Source organism: Oncorhynchus tshawytscha, linkage group LG08, assembly GCF_018296145.1.
Source record: "Oncorhynchus tshawytscha isolate Ot180627B linkage group LG08, Otsh_v2.0, whole genome shotgun sequence".
NCBI lineage: Eukaryota > Metazoa > Chordata > Actinopteri > Salmoniformes > Salmonidae > Oncorhynchus > Oncorhynchus tshawytscha.
The window spans coordinates 19,734,951-19,751,668 of NC_056436.1; the positions used below are offsets into that span (position 1 = coordinate 19,734,951).

General features: G+C 42.5%; 1 protein-coding gene across 11 annotated transcripts in view; it reads left to right on the top strand.

Moving 5' to 3' along the window:
* Positions 1-16,718, top strand: part of LOC112256818 (apoptosis-stimulating of p53 protein 1-like) — a 52,298-nt gene that overhangs the window by 5,350 nt on the left and 30,230 nt on the right. For 9 of the 11 annotated variants that reach the window (XM_042325307.1, XM_042325305.1, XM_042325306.1 and 6 more), the window contains exons 2-4: positions 1,833-1,980; positions 3,500-3,619; positions 5,194-5,264. In XM_042325307.1, the coding sequence (XP_042181241.1) occupies positions 1,833-1,980; positions 3,500-3,619; positions 5,194-5,264 (339 nt within the window). Of the gene's footprint in view, positions 1-1,299; positions 1,347-1,832; positions 1,981-3,499; positions 3,620-5,193; positions 5,265-10,038; positions 10,140-16,718 lie in introns of those variants that run through there. The other 2 variants (XM_042325308.1, XM_042325313.1) reach the window with 2 other exon arrangements.

The window sequence follows — 16,718 nt, forward strand, 5'->3', positions numbered from 1 at the left end:
AGAATTCCTCCTCTCAATCTGTCTATCCCCGTCCTTGCGTGTGGCAGGGAGAGATTACCTTACATTGTGGACGGGACATGCAGCTCCATTTCAGGGCTTGTCTCGGTTGGTGTGTCTGTGGTTTAGACATGCTTATGGGGCTGGGCTGAGCCTTCCGCAGAGGGCTCAGTGGTTTATACAGACCAAGGGACCAGTGTCAGGCAGCTGGGTATAAATAGCTGGGTATAAATGTTGGGTATAAATAGCTCTGTCTATGTATATCCTAGTGGATGATTCTGTTGGACAGGTAGGAGGGGGTGGTGACATTAAGAGAGAGACATTTTTTAAATTCTGCCACCCACATTTGCAGATTAACCCACATTTCCGTTTACAACAGATTGTCAATCTGGAAATGATGATGTCACTGCCTAGTTTAACTGCAAATCATATTTATAAATGTTTTTGTAAAAGCCCCATGAGCACCAACATGTAAAACCCCCCATGAGCACCAACATGTAAAACCCCCCATGAGCACCAACATGTAAAAAGCCCAAGGGCACCAACATGTAAAAAATCCCATGAGCACCAACATGTAAAAAATCCCATGAGCACCAACATGTAAAAAGCCCCATGAGCACCAACATGTAAAAATCCCATGAGCACCAACATGTAAAAATCCCATGAGCACCAACATGTAAAAAATCCCATGAGCACCAACATGTAAAAAAATCCCATGAGCACCAACATGTAAAAAAATCCCATGAGCACCAACATGTAAAAAGCCCCATGAGCACCAACATGTAAAAGACCCATGGACCCATGAGCACCAACCTGTAAAAGGACCCATGAGCACCAACATGTAAAAGGACCCATGAGCACCAACCTGTAAAAGGACCCATGAGCACCAACATGTAAAAGGACCCATGAGCACCAACATGTAAAAGGACCCATGAGCACCAACATGTAAAAGGACCCATGAGCACCAACATGTAAAAGGACCCATGAGCACCAACATGTAAAAGGACCCATGAGCACCAACATGTAAAAGGACCCATGAGCACCAACATGTAAAAGGACCCATGAGTACCAACATGTAAAAGGACCCATGAGCACCAACATGTAAAAGGACCCATGAGCACCAACATGTAAAAGGACCCATGAGTACCAACATGTGAAGTTCATAGAAGCATTTCAAATGTGATGTCAAATGGAAGATAGGAGGCTATATGTTTTTTAAAATGAAGGCATATATACATTTTTCAACCATTTTCCATCCTAAAAATGTTGAATAAGCAAAGGCTTTGATTTATTGTCTTACAGATGGAAAGGGAGTCTTCCAAAACATCTACCAGAAAAAGTCTTAAAAGGTATTAGAAACGCATCAAAGCAACCTATGAATAGGAGGAACAGGACACACTGACCATGGACACATAAACATCCAGCTAAACAATAGACATACAAAATCACTGTCTTACTCTAAGCATGTTGTCTTGGCGGTCTGTGCTTGTAATATCTCTCCTCTAATGTCTATCGCTCAGCTATGTCATCAATAGTCTCTCTCCCTCTTGACTACCTCTGACTTTGAGGCAAAGCATCTGATGGAAATGTATTTAGGCTAGAGGACAGCCAGAGTTAAGGGGACATTTCCTGTTACAAGAGCTTTCCTCTCTGGGTTACATGCATGAACATTTCTGCCATATGTATGTTGTATAGTTGCTAATCCGATATTACCAGTAGTCTGGTATTACTACAATAGAAGAGTTTTCTAGGGCAAATAAGTATGTGCCTAGGCGATACCTTGTCAGAGATGTATAGTATGCTTGACAAGCTATATCTCTGTCTCCCTTCTGTAGATGATCTTGACAGTGTACCTGAGCGACAGCCAGCAGATGCTGACAGAGGTGCCCATCACCCCAGAGACCACCTGTAAAGACGTGGTGGAGTTCTGTAAGGAGGCCGGAGAAGGTGGCTGTCACCTGACTGATGTCTGGAAGGGCAACGGTAAGTGACACTTTCGGCTTTAATCTCTGACTTTAAACCTCACCTTCAACCCCTAACCTTTGGGTTTAAGTCACTGGTTTAATGGTTCACTGACTGACTGGTGTTGAGCTGACAAGTTAAAAATCTTAGCTTTACAGATATTTAGGATAGCACTATTTTATAATTTGCCTCTGCTTCATGACTTTCTTATGGAAATTTTAGCGATCTCCTCCAAGTTTTAGATTCATCTATTGAACTGAATTTATTGATATTTATATACAGGCAAATAGACATCATTGACAGCCAGACATCATTGAGATCTCTTACTTGGGTAATCACCAACTCTCCTCCCGTGACAAATGTTTTCACATATTTCAAGTAACAGACACATCTCAACATCAACTGTTCAGAGGAGACTGCGTGAATCAGGCTTTCATGGTTGAGTTGCTGTAATGAAACCACTACTAAAGCACCCCAATAAGAAGAGACTTGCTTGGGCCAAGAAACACCAGCAATGGACATTAGACCGGTGTAAATCTCTCCTTTGGTCTGAGTCCAAATTTGAGATTTTTGGTTCCAACCTCCATGTCTTTGAGATGCAGAGTAGGTGAACTTTGAAGAATCTGAAATAACAAATGTATTTTGATTTGTTTAACATTTTTTTTGCTTAGTACATGATTCCATGTGTGTTATTTCATAGTTTTGATGTCATCACTATTATTCTACAATGTAGAAAATAGTCAAATTAAAGAAGAACCCTTGAATGAGTAGGTGTGTCCAAGCTTTTGACTCGTACTCTATATATTTTTTAAATAATCTTTGAGAACTAACCATCACCAAAATAAAAGCTAAATAGTCAGGGGGAATTGAAAAATCCCAAAACTATGAATTTAGCCGTATTGATTGTTATTATGTTTGAGCAAATAAAACACTATTACCCATGGCAAATACATAAAATTGCAGGAAATTTGCTTTCAAACTGAGAAATGTGTAGGATTAATATTAAAAGACCCCCCCCCCCAAACACATTTTTGATCCAGGAAAACCCAGGCCTGTACATCCCAGACAGACAGTGAATCATGTGTTCTAGTAATTCTATTTCAATGACTTCACAGGTGAGGGGAAAATATAGTAACTAGCTATTGGCAAGGTTGGCCTGACTGTCATGGGTTCTTTTCTCTTCATCACGACACAATACAGTGCTTCAGTACCAGAGTTTAGCCATGGGGGCTTATGTCATTTATCCATTCTGTTAATAGAATGTACTTAGTTCATCTCTAATGATGATCAGGGCTGAGGGGCAATCAACCCACCATGTCACTTTACAATCACCAATAGATAATCACCCAAGTCTATGTATCTAACAACAACTCCTGTTTTCTTTTACCGCCCAGAGAAAGTGAGACAATTGTTAGTATTGTATATAATATAACTATATTCTAATTCTGTTCCCCTTGTCCTCCACAGAGAGAGTAATCCCCTTATTAGTATTGTATATAATAGAACTATGTTATAACTCTGTTCTCCTTGTCCTCCACAGAGAGAGTGATCCCCTTTGACCACCTGATGTATGAGCACCTGCAGGAGTGGGGTCCCAGGAGGATGGAGGTCAGGTTCTACCTGAGACACGAAGACTCCCCCTCAGAGAGCAGCGACCAGGGTGGGTGACTTGGCCTTGGTAGACCTTGCCTGGTCCCAGATCTGGTTGTGCTCTTGCAAACTCCGTTACTGTCTCTTTCCAGGTTTTCATCCAATTTTTTTACGCAAGTAATGTTGTATAAAAAAAATGTCATGACAGGCCTGATGGAAACAGAACATTTGTCGGTAAATTTTCTAAATGTCGACAAAATACGCTAGACAAGGCGGGATTTTTTTGTGTCTGTAAAATGCATTATGCGAGAAATGTCAGTGGAAACACTTATGTGCAAATATTGATATAAAACCATCATATAGAAGTAAACTTGGAGTCACACGATAACATGTTGTGTGGTCCTCCCGCCTGACTGTGGCCCAATCATTGGTGGAGGGCAGGGAGACTGCGATCTGACTGGGGGTGTAAAAAAGGCCTGGGAAGTTGGAACTGGCCTCTGTGAATGAATTAGCCTGTAGTAAAGAGAGGAGTTTACCGCTGTTCACTATTTCCTATCACGTTAGCTATCTATACTATAGACCAGGTATTCCCAAACTGAGATACAAGCAATGCCGTCAGGGGTACGCCAAATATAAATGTGATTCATATTTTTACAAATATATATATATTCTGTTTCACAATTCCTGACATTTAATAAGAAAATCCCTGTCTTAGGTCAGTTAGGATCAACACTTTATTTAAGGATGTGAAATGTCATAATAATAATAGAGAGAAGGATTTATTTCAGCTTTTATTTCTTTCATCACATTCCTAGTGGGTCAGAAGTTTACATACACGCAATTAGTGTTTGGTAGCATTGCCTTTACATTCTTTAACTTGGGTCAAATGTTTCGGGTAGCCTTTCACAAGCTTCCTACAATAAGTTGGGTGAATTTTGGCCCATTCCTCCTGACAGAGCTGGTGTAACTGAGTCAGGAATGTAGGCCTACTTGCTCGCACATGCCTTTTCAGTTCTGCCCCCAAATTTTCTATAGGATTGAGGTCAGGGCTTTGTGATGGCCACTCCAATACCACAACTTTGTTGTCTTTAAGCCATTTTGCCAAAAACTTTGTAAGTATGCTTGGGATCATTGTCCATTTGGAAGACCCATTTGCAAACCAAGCTTTAACTTCCTGACTGATGTCTTGAGATGTTTCTTCAATATATCCACATAATTTTCCTCCCTCATGATGCCATCTATCATGCTTAACTGCCTTTGTATGGGTTATGGTAGTAGGTGCCAGGCTCACCTGTTTGTGTCAAGAACTGCAACGATGCTGGGTTGTTTACGCTCAATAGCTTGTATCAAGAATTGGCCACCACCCAAAGGATATCCAGCCAACTTGACACAACTGGGGGAAGCATTGGAGTCAACATGGGCCAGAATCCCTCTGGAACGGTTTTGAAACCTTATAGAGTCCGTGCACTGACGGATTTAGACTCTTCTGAGGCCAAAAGGGGGTGCAGCTCAATATTAGGAAGGTGTTCCTAATTTTTTGTACACTGTGTATATTGTTAATGCTGTACTACTATGTATCCATGCTGTGTTAGTGACTAGTTGTCTGCACAGTGTCTGATGTGTTTGTCCTTGTTTCCAATGCAGGGAGCCAGCTCTCTCAGGAACAGTCCAACAGAGGCAGTGGAGGGAGCTCAGACCAGTCATGTGAGGAAAGGGTAAGTCCTCACAACACAAACAAACAAAAAAAACACACACACTGCAGTAAATCACCTAGCCAAACACACTTCCTGGCATAATGCCTGACTGTGTGTGTGTGAATGGGAAGAAAGGCTGTATGACATCACGATTTGACATTTCAAGTCCTAATAATTCCTATCCATAGGGCCAAATAGGCACCAGAGAGTTTTTACTGTAATGCCAAGCACTTCCTTGGTCACTCACGCCTAGAGATTTCATAGTGGGTCACTAAAACTCTGTGTGTTTATGAGTGTTACACGTGTTCTGCGGTTGTGAGGCCAGTTGGATATATTGCCAAATTCTCTAAAACGACGTTGGTGGCTTATTGTAGAGAAATTAACATTCAATTCTTTGGCAATAGCTCAGGTGGACATTCCTGCAGTCAGCATGCCAATTACAGGCTCCTTCAACTTGAGACATCTGTGGTGTTGTGTGACATACAGTAACTGCACATTTTAGAGTGGCCCTATTGTCTCCAGCACAAGTTGCACCTGTGTAATGATCTTGATGTTTAATCAGCTTCTTGATATGCCACACCTGTCAGGTGGATAGATTATCTTGGCAAATGAGAAATGCTCACCAATAGGGTTGTAAACAAATTTGTGCACAACATTTAAGAAAAAAAGCTTTTTGTGCATATGGAACATTTCTGGGATCTTTTGTTTCAGCTCATGAAACATGGGACCAACACTTTACATGTTGTATTTATATTTTTGTTTAGTATATACAGAAAGTATTCAGACCCCTTGACTGTTTCCACATTTTGTTATGTTACAGCCTTATTCTAAAATTGATTCTGATGCTCAAGTCTCAGTCTTATCTAAGGGCCTCTCTTTTGTACCTACATGTACAGATAAACCATTCGATACGAAAGTAGATCTGTTTAAATTCTTTCGCAATATTCAATTTAAGCATGTGTTTTCGCAAAACATTGATCCGGGCCTAGTAACACATCAAAGAACTGGTACCCATTTAAAGCCCAAAATCAAATTCTGTCCCATGGTTAACAACTCCTCGATTAATACCTATTGTAGGTTAGTCGAACAAGAACCCATGTCAGTATATACGAGACAAACAAACCATATTCAGAAGAATCTCACTCGAACAGAAGAACTGGCACTCAATGAATTAATGAAAGATTTATCTTTGGTTACAAGGGGGTGCTGTGGTTGTTTTAGACTATTAAAAATATAAAGAAGAATTTCAGAGACAACTCAGCAATGAACGTTTCTATAGAAAACTGAGTGTTGATCCCACGCAGGTGATCCAAAGGGAAATATGCTCTAATCTGGAGCCCTATTAAATAACCTGATCTCAAAACCTGAATATGAATATCTTTGCTGCAAATGTGCCATACGTCCATGCTTATACATTTTACAGAAATTACACAAACCTAAAACACAACAAGGCAACTATCCAGGCAGACCAGTGGTTGCAGGAATAGGCTCAATGCTAGAGCCTTTGTTGAACTTTGTAGACTCTTTTACTAAAACTCATGTGCAATCATTGCCATCATATGTAAAAGACTCTATAAACAAGATCTCACCAATAACCGGTTTAACAGAAGACTGTATTTTGGTCACATTAGATGTCGAGAGTCTACATACCAGCATTCCCCATGTGGGGTGGCTGGCAGCACTAGCACACTATTTGGGAGACAGAGATACTAATGAATATCCACCAACAAATTTCATTCTAGAGCTGAATATGTTTTGACATATAACTATTTCAGGTTTGATGATGAATACTACCTCCAAACGAATGGAACATCGATGGGCTCCACATTTGCTCCGAGTTATGTTAACCTCTATATATGTCTTTTTGAAGAACGTTTTGTTAATAATGAAAACGAGAATCCATTTTTGAATAAAGTCCTGAAGTGGTATCGATATATTGACGACATGTTTTGTATATGGGAAGGAATTGAAGAAGAACTGTCAGATTTTATGGCACTACTCAATGACATTGACCCTAATCTCAAATTCACCATTGAATGTGACACTCAACGTGTTCATTATCTCGATATGTGGATTGAGAACCCCATCAAATGGAACCCTGTTTACAACTCTGTATAGAAAAGAAACGGACAGAAATACTCTATTACAGGGGGACAGCTTCCACCCGGAGCCATTAAAAAGACTGCGCCGTATATTTCAGACTGCGCCGTATAAACCACTCCACAGAGGATTATCTAGAAACAGCAGCGGAGATGCGCATTAGGTTTCTAAGAAGAGGCTATTCGTCACAATGTGTGGATGAAACTCATAATTTGGCATTGGAAAAACACGAGATGAACTGCTACAAAAAAGACCCGCTAAAGCCAAAGAATAGTCCGTAATGTTCACAACTACATATACTTTGAATTCGCGAAAAGTGGGAGGTGTGGTCAAGAAACACTGGCATAAATATCCACCACGAATCGGAGAGGTCGCAATTTACGCGATAAATTGGTTCATGCCAACTGCCAGCCACAAAAGAAAATCAGCCAAACTCTTTTACGCCCTCTATCAAATGGTAGCTAAAAATGCAGAGGATGCGCACAGTGCAACAATATGATGAAGTGTGAATATTTCTGGCACCCACACACAGGAAAACGGTTCCAAATAAATGACATTATTACATGTTCCACCACCCATGTTATTTACATTATTAAATGTCCATGTGGGCTCTGTTATGTCGGTAAAATCACCCGCTCTCTCAAACAGAGAATTAGTGAACATAAAAATTCAATCAGGAGAAACGACAGGGATTATCCAGTCGCTGTACATTTCAATGACCTGAAGCATGACATTTCCACCTTTTTAGATTTTGTGGCATAGAGAAAGTTAAGATATCAGACAGGGGAGGAGATATTAATAATACTCTGAGTAAAATATAATGTTTTTGGATTTTCACCCTCCAGACATTATTTCCTAAAGGACTTAATGATGAAATGCCTATGTATGTTATGTTGTGAATTTGAACATGAAATGTGTCTCTTGTAGATTATTCTGACGTTTTTCGTACGATGTACCCAGTGACTAATGGAAATTTACTATGTCCTCATTGAGATTTCACAGACGTGTTCAATACGTCTTATTTATACACTTTTGTAATATTTATGAAATGCATATTGTTATATTTGGTAGCACTTATTTGTTTTTTCTTTACCTCCAACCCCCTTTGATGTGTAGAACGGATGTGGGTGGGGCTAGGTCTACATCAAGGTGCAATTCTTTTTTTTTTATCACGAAAAGTCTGACGAAGGCCGTGTGGCGGATACGTAAGCTTATTAAATATCGGTGATACTATCAAGAGCAGTGTGTGGTTTCCTTTTTCCTTCATCTTGTTCAATTGTTGCCATGCACCTGCAAATAAGATTGCTCAGATGTGCTAGTGCAAATATCACATTTGCCTAAGTAATCAAACCCTTTACTCAGTACTTTGTTGAAGCACATTTGGCAGCGATTACAGCCTCGAGTCTTCTTGGGTATGATGCTACAAGCTTGGCGCACATGTATTTGGGGAGTTTCTCGTTCTACTCTGCAGATCCTCTCAAGCTCTGTCAGGTTGGATGGGGAGTGTCGCTGCACAGCGATTTTCAGGTGTCTCCGGAGATATTCGATCGGGTTCAAGTCCCGGCTCTTGCTGGGCCACTCAAGGACATTCAGAGACATGTCCCGAAGCCACTCCTGCTTTGTCTTGGCTGTGTACTTAGGGTCGTTGTCTTGTTGGAAGGTGAACCTTCGCCCCAGTCTGAGGTCCTGAGTGCTCTGGAGCAGGATTTCATCAAGGATCTCCCAGTACTTTGCACCATTCATCTTTCCCTCGATCCTGACTAGTCTCCCAATCCCTGATGGCAAATGTTTATTTTTTACATTTAAAAAAAATCATATCTTTTGTAGTGGAGGCAACGATTTGGTGTGTTAGAGTGCTCGAGTGAGTGTGTGTCTGTTTGTAGAGTGTAGAGGATTAGGAAAAGGCTTAGTGACAGGCATGATTACAGTTCCCTTAGAATTTGTCCATGTGTAAGCAGGAGATAAACTTACTACAGTCTGGCATCTCTGACCCATGCTGGAATTCCCACTGCTTTGTTTGGTATTATTTTTGTGTCAAATGTCAATCATTTCTGCTAGATACTGTCTCAAGGCAGTGCTCAAAAGCAATTCAATTTAGTTTCACAGTTTATGATCTGTTCCATTACAATTTACTATATAAGAACTACATGATTACTGCTGCTTGGAGACGTGATTTGTTTCTCCACTTTTGATGTAGTTTTATGCCTGTACTGTAGTTTCTTCCTGGTTGGGTTTTTCTGATTTATCGAATGACCTTTTGACCTGGTTTTATGTCCTAGTACATGCTAACTTCTGGTGTTCTTAAACTCTCATCTTCAGATTGAGTGTAATCTAAAGGTAGTTAAACACGCATATGTCCGAGTTCAGATTCAGCCATGAATGTTTTAAAAGAAGCAGATAACTTAGTATATAATTTAACATAGTAACTTTAGCACTTTTAGCAACAGTGCATCTACCTTTAGTTATGAGTGAGTGCTTTTATTCAGGATTGGTTATCTCAGTCAGTCAGTCCTCATGGATTACAATAGTCTTATGACATAACTGTGTTAAGAGGATTCTTGGTCTGTGTCCCAAATGGCACCCTATTCTCTGTGGTCCACTATGTAGGAAGGGAATAGGGAGCCATTTGGGATGAATTCTTTGGTCTCATTATTTGTGGGCTGTGGCCATGCAGCCAGACTCTCCTGGTCTGTCACTGAATTCACCTGTCAGTCTCAACAGTCAGTCCTCTTGTGGAATTGGCTTTGATTTTCCCTTCTGTTTATTGTCAAAGGAAGGAGTGCATTCATTCTAGGGGTAAGTTGTGTATCCGAGATATGACTTTGATTTCTGTGTGTGGGTGTGTATACGTGGATGTGTGTGTGTGGGTGGGTATGTGTGTGGGTGGGTATGTGTGTGTGTGGGTATGAGTGTGGGTGGGGGGGGGGACACCCATGAGCTTGTGTTGGAGGGCTATGTGTTAGTGGCACTGCTGTATTAATGTATACTCTACTGTACCGTCTTGATTCTTAGCACTTTCATATTTCTCTGCATCATCAGTTTCTCACAGGGTGGAGTAGTAAGTACACTGTCAGGAAAGTGTGTGTCTTGTCATTTATATGTAGGCCTACTTTGTGTTACTGGCCTCAGACTGTCAGCCTGCAGATCTTGCTGAAACTTCAGAAAGCGGTTAGAATAAATGTTTTTCACTGTCATAAGTCCATGTGAAGTTCAGCTAGTGGAGAAACAGGCTGGTGGAGAAACAGGCAGTGCCTACACCAGCACCTTTTTGCTCTTCTCATTGTTTCTCTTTTTCAGTGTCTCTCCCTTATCTTCTTTCTACCCCCTCTATCTCTCTCTCTCCATCTCTCTGGAATACAGAGTCTGTATGTCCAGTCCTACCTTCCTTAGACATAAAGTGTGGGAGCTTAGTTTGGTCATGGCAACCATTGGACCGTCTGGCTCTGTGTGTGTTCACAGCTGTGCTGGGTGGGATCTTGGGCTGTTCTGGGGATGAGTCTGATGATTGTTGGCGTGGTCAGAATTCCAGTGGATCTTGTTCATAAGGCCAGAAATGATAAAATAACAGGTGGTCTTACTAGACAGTGGACACTCCCTGCTTTTTCACATACAGTAAACTCCGATTTATAACTCCGATAAGATCAGCGTCAACTCACCATCAGTACGACCAAGAATATGTTTTTCGCGACGCGGATCCTGTGTTCTGCCTTACAAACAGGACAACGGAGTGGATTCCATGCAGCGACCCAAAAAAACGACTCCGAAAAAGAGGGAAACGAGGCGGTCTTCTGGTCAGACTCCGGAGACGGGCACACCGTGCACCACACCCTAGCATTCTTCTTGCCAATGTCCAGTCTCTTGACAACAAGGTTGATGAAATCCGAGCAAGGGTAGCATTCCAGAGGGACATCAGAGACTGTAACGTTCTATGCTTCACGGAAACATGGCTCACTGGAACGACGCTATCCGAGGTGGTGCAGCCAACGGGTTTCTCCACGCATCGCGCCGACAGAGACAAACATCTTTCTGGTAAGAAGAGGGGCGGGGGCGTATGCCTTATGACTAACGTGACATGGTGTGATGAAAGAAACATACAGGAACTCAAATCCTTCTGTTCACCTGATTTAGAATTCCTCACAATCAAATGTAGACCGCATTATCTACCAAGAGAATTCTCTTCGATTATAATCACAGCCGTATATATCCCCCAAGCAGACACATCGATGGCTCTGAACAAACTTTATTTAACTCTCTGCAAACTGGAAACGATTTATCCGGAGGCTGCATTCATTGTAGCTGGGGATTTTAACAAGGCTAATCTGAAAACAAGACTCCCTAAATTTTATCAGCATATCGATTGCGCAACCAGGGGTGGAAAGACCTTGGATCATTGTTACTCTAACTTCCGCAACGCATATAAGGCCCTGCCCCGCCCCCTTTCGGAAAAGCTGACCACGACTCCATTTTGTTGATCCCTGCCTACAGACAGAAACTAAAACAAGAAGCTCCCACGCTGAGGTCTGTCCAACGCTGGTCCGACCAAGCTGACTCCACACTCCAAGACTGCTTCCATCACGTGGACTGGGAGATGTTTCGTATTGCGTCAAACAACAACATTGACGAATACGCTGATTCGGTGTGCGAGTTCATTAGAACGTGCGTTGAAGATGTCGTTCCCATAGCAACGATTAAAACATTCCCTAACCAGAAACCGTGGATTGATGGCAGCATTCGTGTGAAACTGAAAGCGCGAACCACTGCTTTTAATCAGGGCAAGGTGTCTGGTGACATGACTGAATACAAACAGTGCAGCTACTCCCTCCGCAAGGCTATTAAACAAGCTAAGCGTCAGTACAGAGACAAAGTAGAATCTCAATTCAACGGCTCAGACACAAGAGGCATGTGGCAGGGTCTACAGTCAATCACGGACTACAGGAAGAAATCCAGCCCAGTCACGGACCAGGATGTCTTGCTCCCAGGCAGACTAAATAACTTTTTTGCCCGCTTTGAGGACAATACAGTGCCACTGACACGGCCTGCAACGAAAACATGCGGTCTCTCCTTCACTGCAGCCGAGGTGAGTAAGACATTTAAACGTGTTAACCCTCGCAAGGCTGCAGGCCCAGACGGCATCCCCAGCCGCGCCCTCAGAGCATGCGCAGACCAGCTGGCCGGTGTGTTTACGGACATATTCAATCAATCCCTATACCAGTCTGCTGTTCCCACATGCTTCAAGAGGGCCACCATTGTTCCTGTTCCCAAGAAAGCTAAGGTAACTGAGCTAAACGACTACCGCCCCGTAGCACTCACATCCGTCATCATGAAGTGCTTTGAGAGACTAGTCAAGGACCATATCACCTCCACCCTACCTGACACCCTAGACCCACTCCAATTTGCTTTACCGCCCCAATAGGTCCACAGACGATGCAATCTCAACCACACTGCACACTGCCCTAACCCATCTGGACAAGAGGAATACCTATGTGAGAATGCTGTTCATCGACTACAGCTCGGCATTCAACACCATAGTACCCTCCAAGCTCGTCATCAAGCTTGAGACCCTGGGTCTCGACCCCGCCCTGTGCAACTGGGTACTGGACTTCCTGACGGGCCGCCCCCAGGTGGTGAGGGTAGGCAACAACATCTCCTCCCCGCTGATCCTCAACACTGGGGCCCCACAAGGGTGCGTTCTGAGCCCTCTCCTGTACTACCTGTTCACCCACGACTGCGTGGCCACGCACGCCTCCAACTCAATCATCAAGTTTGCGGACGACACAACAGTGGTAGGCTTGATTACCAACAACGACGAGACGGCCTACAGGGAGGAGGTGAGGGCCCTCGGAGTGTGGTGTCAGGAAAATAACCTCACACTCAACGTCAACAAAACTAAGGAGATGATTGTGGACATCAGGAAACAGCAGAGGGAACACCCCCCATCCACATCGATGGAACAGTAGTGGAGAGGGTAGCAAGTTTTAAGTTCCTCGGCATACACATCACAGACAAACTGAATTGGTCCACTCACACAGACAGCATCGTGAAGAAGGCGCAGCAGCGCCTCTTCAACCTCAGGAGGCTGAAGAAATTTGGCTTGTCACCAAAAGCACTCACAAACTTCTACAGATGCACAATCGAGAGCGTCCTGTCGGGCTGTATCACCGCCTGGTATGGCAACTGCACCGCCCTCAACCGTAAGGCTCTCCAGAGGGTAGTGAGGTCTGCACAACGCATCACCGGGGGCAAACTACCTGCCCTCCAGGACACCTACACCACCCGATGCTACAGGAAGGCCATAAAGATCATCAAGGACATCAACCACCCGAGCCACTGCCTGTTCACCCCGCTGTCATCCAGAAGGCGAGGTCAGTACAGGTGCATCAAAGCTGGGACCGAGAGACTGAAAAACAGCTTCTATCTCAAGGCCATCAGACTGTTAAACAGCCACCACTAACATTGAGTGGCTGCTGCCAACACACTGTCAATGACACTGACTCAACTCCAGCCACTTTAATAATGGGAATTGATGGGAAATGATGTAAATATATCACTAGCCACTTTAAACAATGCTACCTTATATAATGTTACTTACCCTACATTATTCATCTCATATGCATACGTATATACTGTACTCTATATCATCGACTGCATCCTTATGTAATACATGTATCACTAGCCACTTTAACTATGCCACTTTGTTTACATACTCATCTCATATGTATATACTGTACTCGATATCATCTACTGTATCTTGCCTATGCTGCTCTGTACCATCACTCATTCATATATCCTTATGTACATATTCTTTATCCCCTTACACTGTGTATAAGACAGTAGTTTTTTGGAATTGTTAGTTAGATTACTTGTTCGTTATTACTGCATTGTCGGAACTAGAAGCACAAGCATTTCGCTACACTCGCATTAACATCTGCTAACCATGTGTATGTGACAAATAACATTTGATTTGGATTTGATTTAAGCCCCCACATGCACCTGCTAGTGGATGTATTCAAAAGCTTGCTGCAGTGTTCACAGCAGAGGAGACAAAATAGTTTGTGTTACATTGTAACATGTGTCCATGCCTCGATAAGTCAATCAACTGAGGTTTGAAAATGTCATAATGGGCCGCCTGGACTAGAGGTTGACCGATTTATGATTTTTCAACTCCGATAGCGATTATTGGAGGACCAAAAAAGCCAATACCGATTAATCGGCTGATTTTAAATAAATAATATTTGTAATAATGACAATTACAACAATACTGAATGAACACTTATTTTATCTTAATGTAATACATCAATATGATCAATTTAGCCTCAAATAAATAATGAAACATGTTCAATTTGGTTTAAATAATGCAAAAACAAAGTGTTGGAGAAGAAAGTAAAAGTGCAATATTTGCCATGTAAGAAAGCTAACGTTTAAGTTCCTTGCTCAGAACATGAGAACATATGAAAGCTGGTGGTTCCTTTTAACATGAGTCTTCAATATTCCCAAGTAATACATTTGAGGTTGTAGTTTTTATAGGAATTATAGGACTATTTCTCTCTACCATTTGTATTTCATTAACCTTTGACTATTGGATGTTCTTATAGGAACGTTAGTATTGCCAGTGTAACAGTATAGCTTCCGTCCCTCTCCTCGATCCTCCCTGGGCTCGAACCAGGAACACAACGACAACAGCCACCTCTCGAAGCTGCGTTACCCATGCAGAGCAAGGGAAACAACCACTCCAAGGCTCAGTGAGAGCGAGTGACGATTGAAACGCTATTAGCACGCGCTAACTAGCTAGCCATTTCACTTCGGTTACATCAGCCTCATCTCGGGAGTTGATAGGCTTGAAGTCATAAACAGCGCAATGCTTGACGCACAACGAAGAGCTGCTGGCAAAACGCACGAAAGTGCTGTTTGAATGAATGTTTATGCGCCTGCTTCTGCCTACCACCGCTCAGTCAGATACTTAGATACTTGTATGCTCAGTCAGATTATATGCAACGCAGGACACGCTAGATAATATCTAGTAATATCATCAACCATGTTTAGTTAACTCGTGATTATAATTGATTGATTGTTTTTTATAAGTTACGTTTAATGCTAGCTAGCAATTTACCTTGGCTTACTGCATTCGCGTAACAGGCAGTGACCTTGTGGAGTGCAACAAGAGGCAGGTCGTTATTGCGTTGGACTAGTTAACTGTAAAGTTGCAAGATTAGATACCCCGAGCTGACAAGGTGAAAATCTGTTGTTCTGCCCCTGAACGAGGCAGTTAACCCACCGCTCCTAGGCCGTCATTGAAAATAAGAATGTGTTCTAAACTGACTTGCCTAGTTAAATAAAGATTAAATAAAGGTGAAAAAAAGAAAGATTTTAAATCGGTGTCCAAAAATGACATGAAAACTTATGAAAACTTGAAATCAGCCCTAATTCATCGGCCAACCCGATTAATCGGTCGACCTCTAGCCTGGACTTTAATGGCTCTCTGGCTCTGAACGCTGAATTTAGCTTTATGGTCATTACTCCTGCTGCCTCCAAATACACCTGCTACTGGATGTGCTGTGTTGTAAGGGAGTGAGCTGTGGCTACAACAGAGCAGGGCTCAGGCAGGGGTGGCCAGATGGATGGACCCTTATGGCTGACTGGGTGCTGTGTGTAATTATAGAAATTATAGCTGGGTTTGTGACAACAGCAAAGAACCTTGTGAAGATGCTGGAGGAAACAGGTACAAAAGTATCTATATCCACAGTAAAATGAGTCCTATGTAGACATAACCTGAAAGGTCTCTCAGCAAGGAAGAAGCCACTACTCTAAAACCACCATAAAAAAGCCAGACTACGGTTTGCAACTGCACATGGGGACAAAGATCGTACTTTTTGGAGAAATGTCCTCTGGTCTGATGAAACAAAACTAAAACTGTTTGGCCATAATGACCATCGTTATGTTTGGAGGAAAAAAAGGGGTGGCTTGCAAGCCAAAGAACACCATCCCAACTGTGACGCAAGGGGGTGGCAGCATCATGTTATGGGGGTACTTTGCTGCAGGAGGGACTTGTGCACTTCACAAAATAGATGGCATCATGAGGAGGATACTGTATATTGAAGCAACATCAGTCAGGAAGTTAAAGCTTGGTTAGAAATGGGTCTTCCTAATGGACAATGACCCCAAGCATACTTCCAAAGTTCAATCCTATAGAACATTTTGTTGGAGGAACTGAAAAGGCGTGTGCGTGCTAGGAGGCCTACAAACCTGACTCAGTTACACCAGTTCCGTCATGAGGAATGGGCCAAAATTCACCCAACTTATTGTGGGAAGCTACCCAAAACCCTTGGGAGCAATTTCCAAACACCTGAAGGTACCGCGTTCATCTGTACAAACAACAGT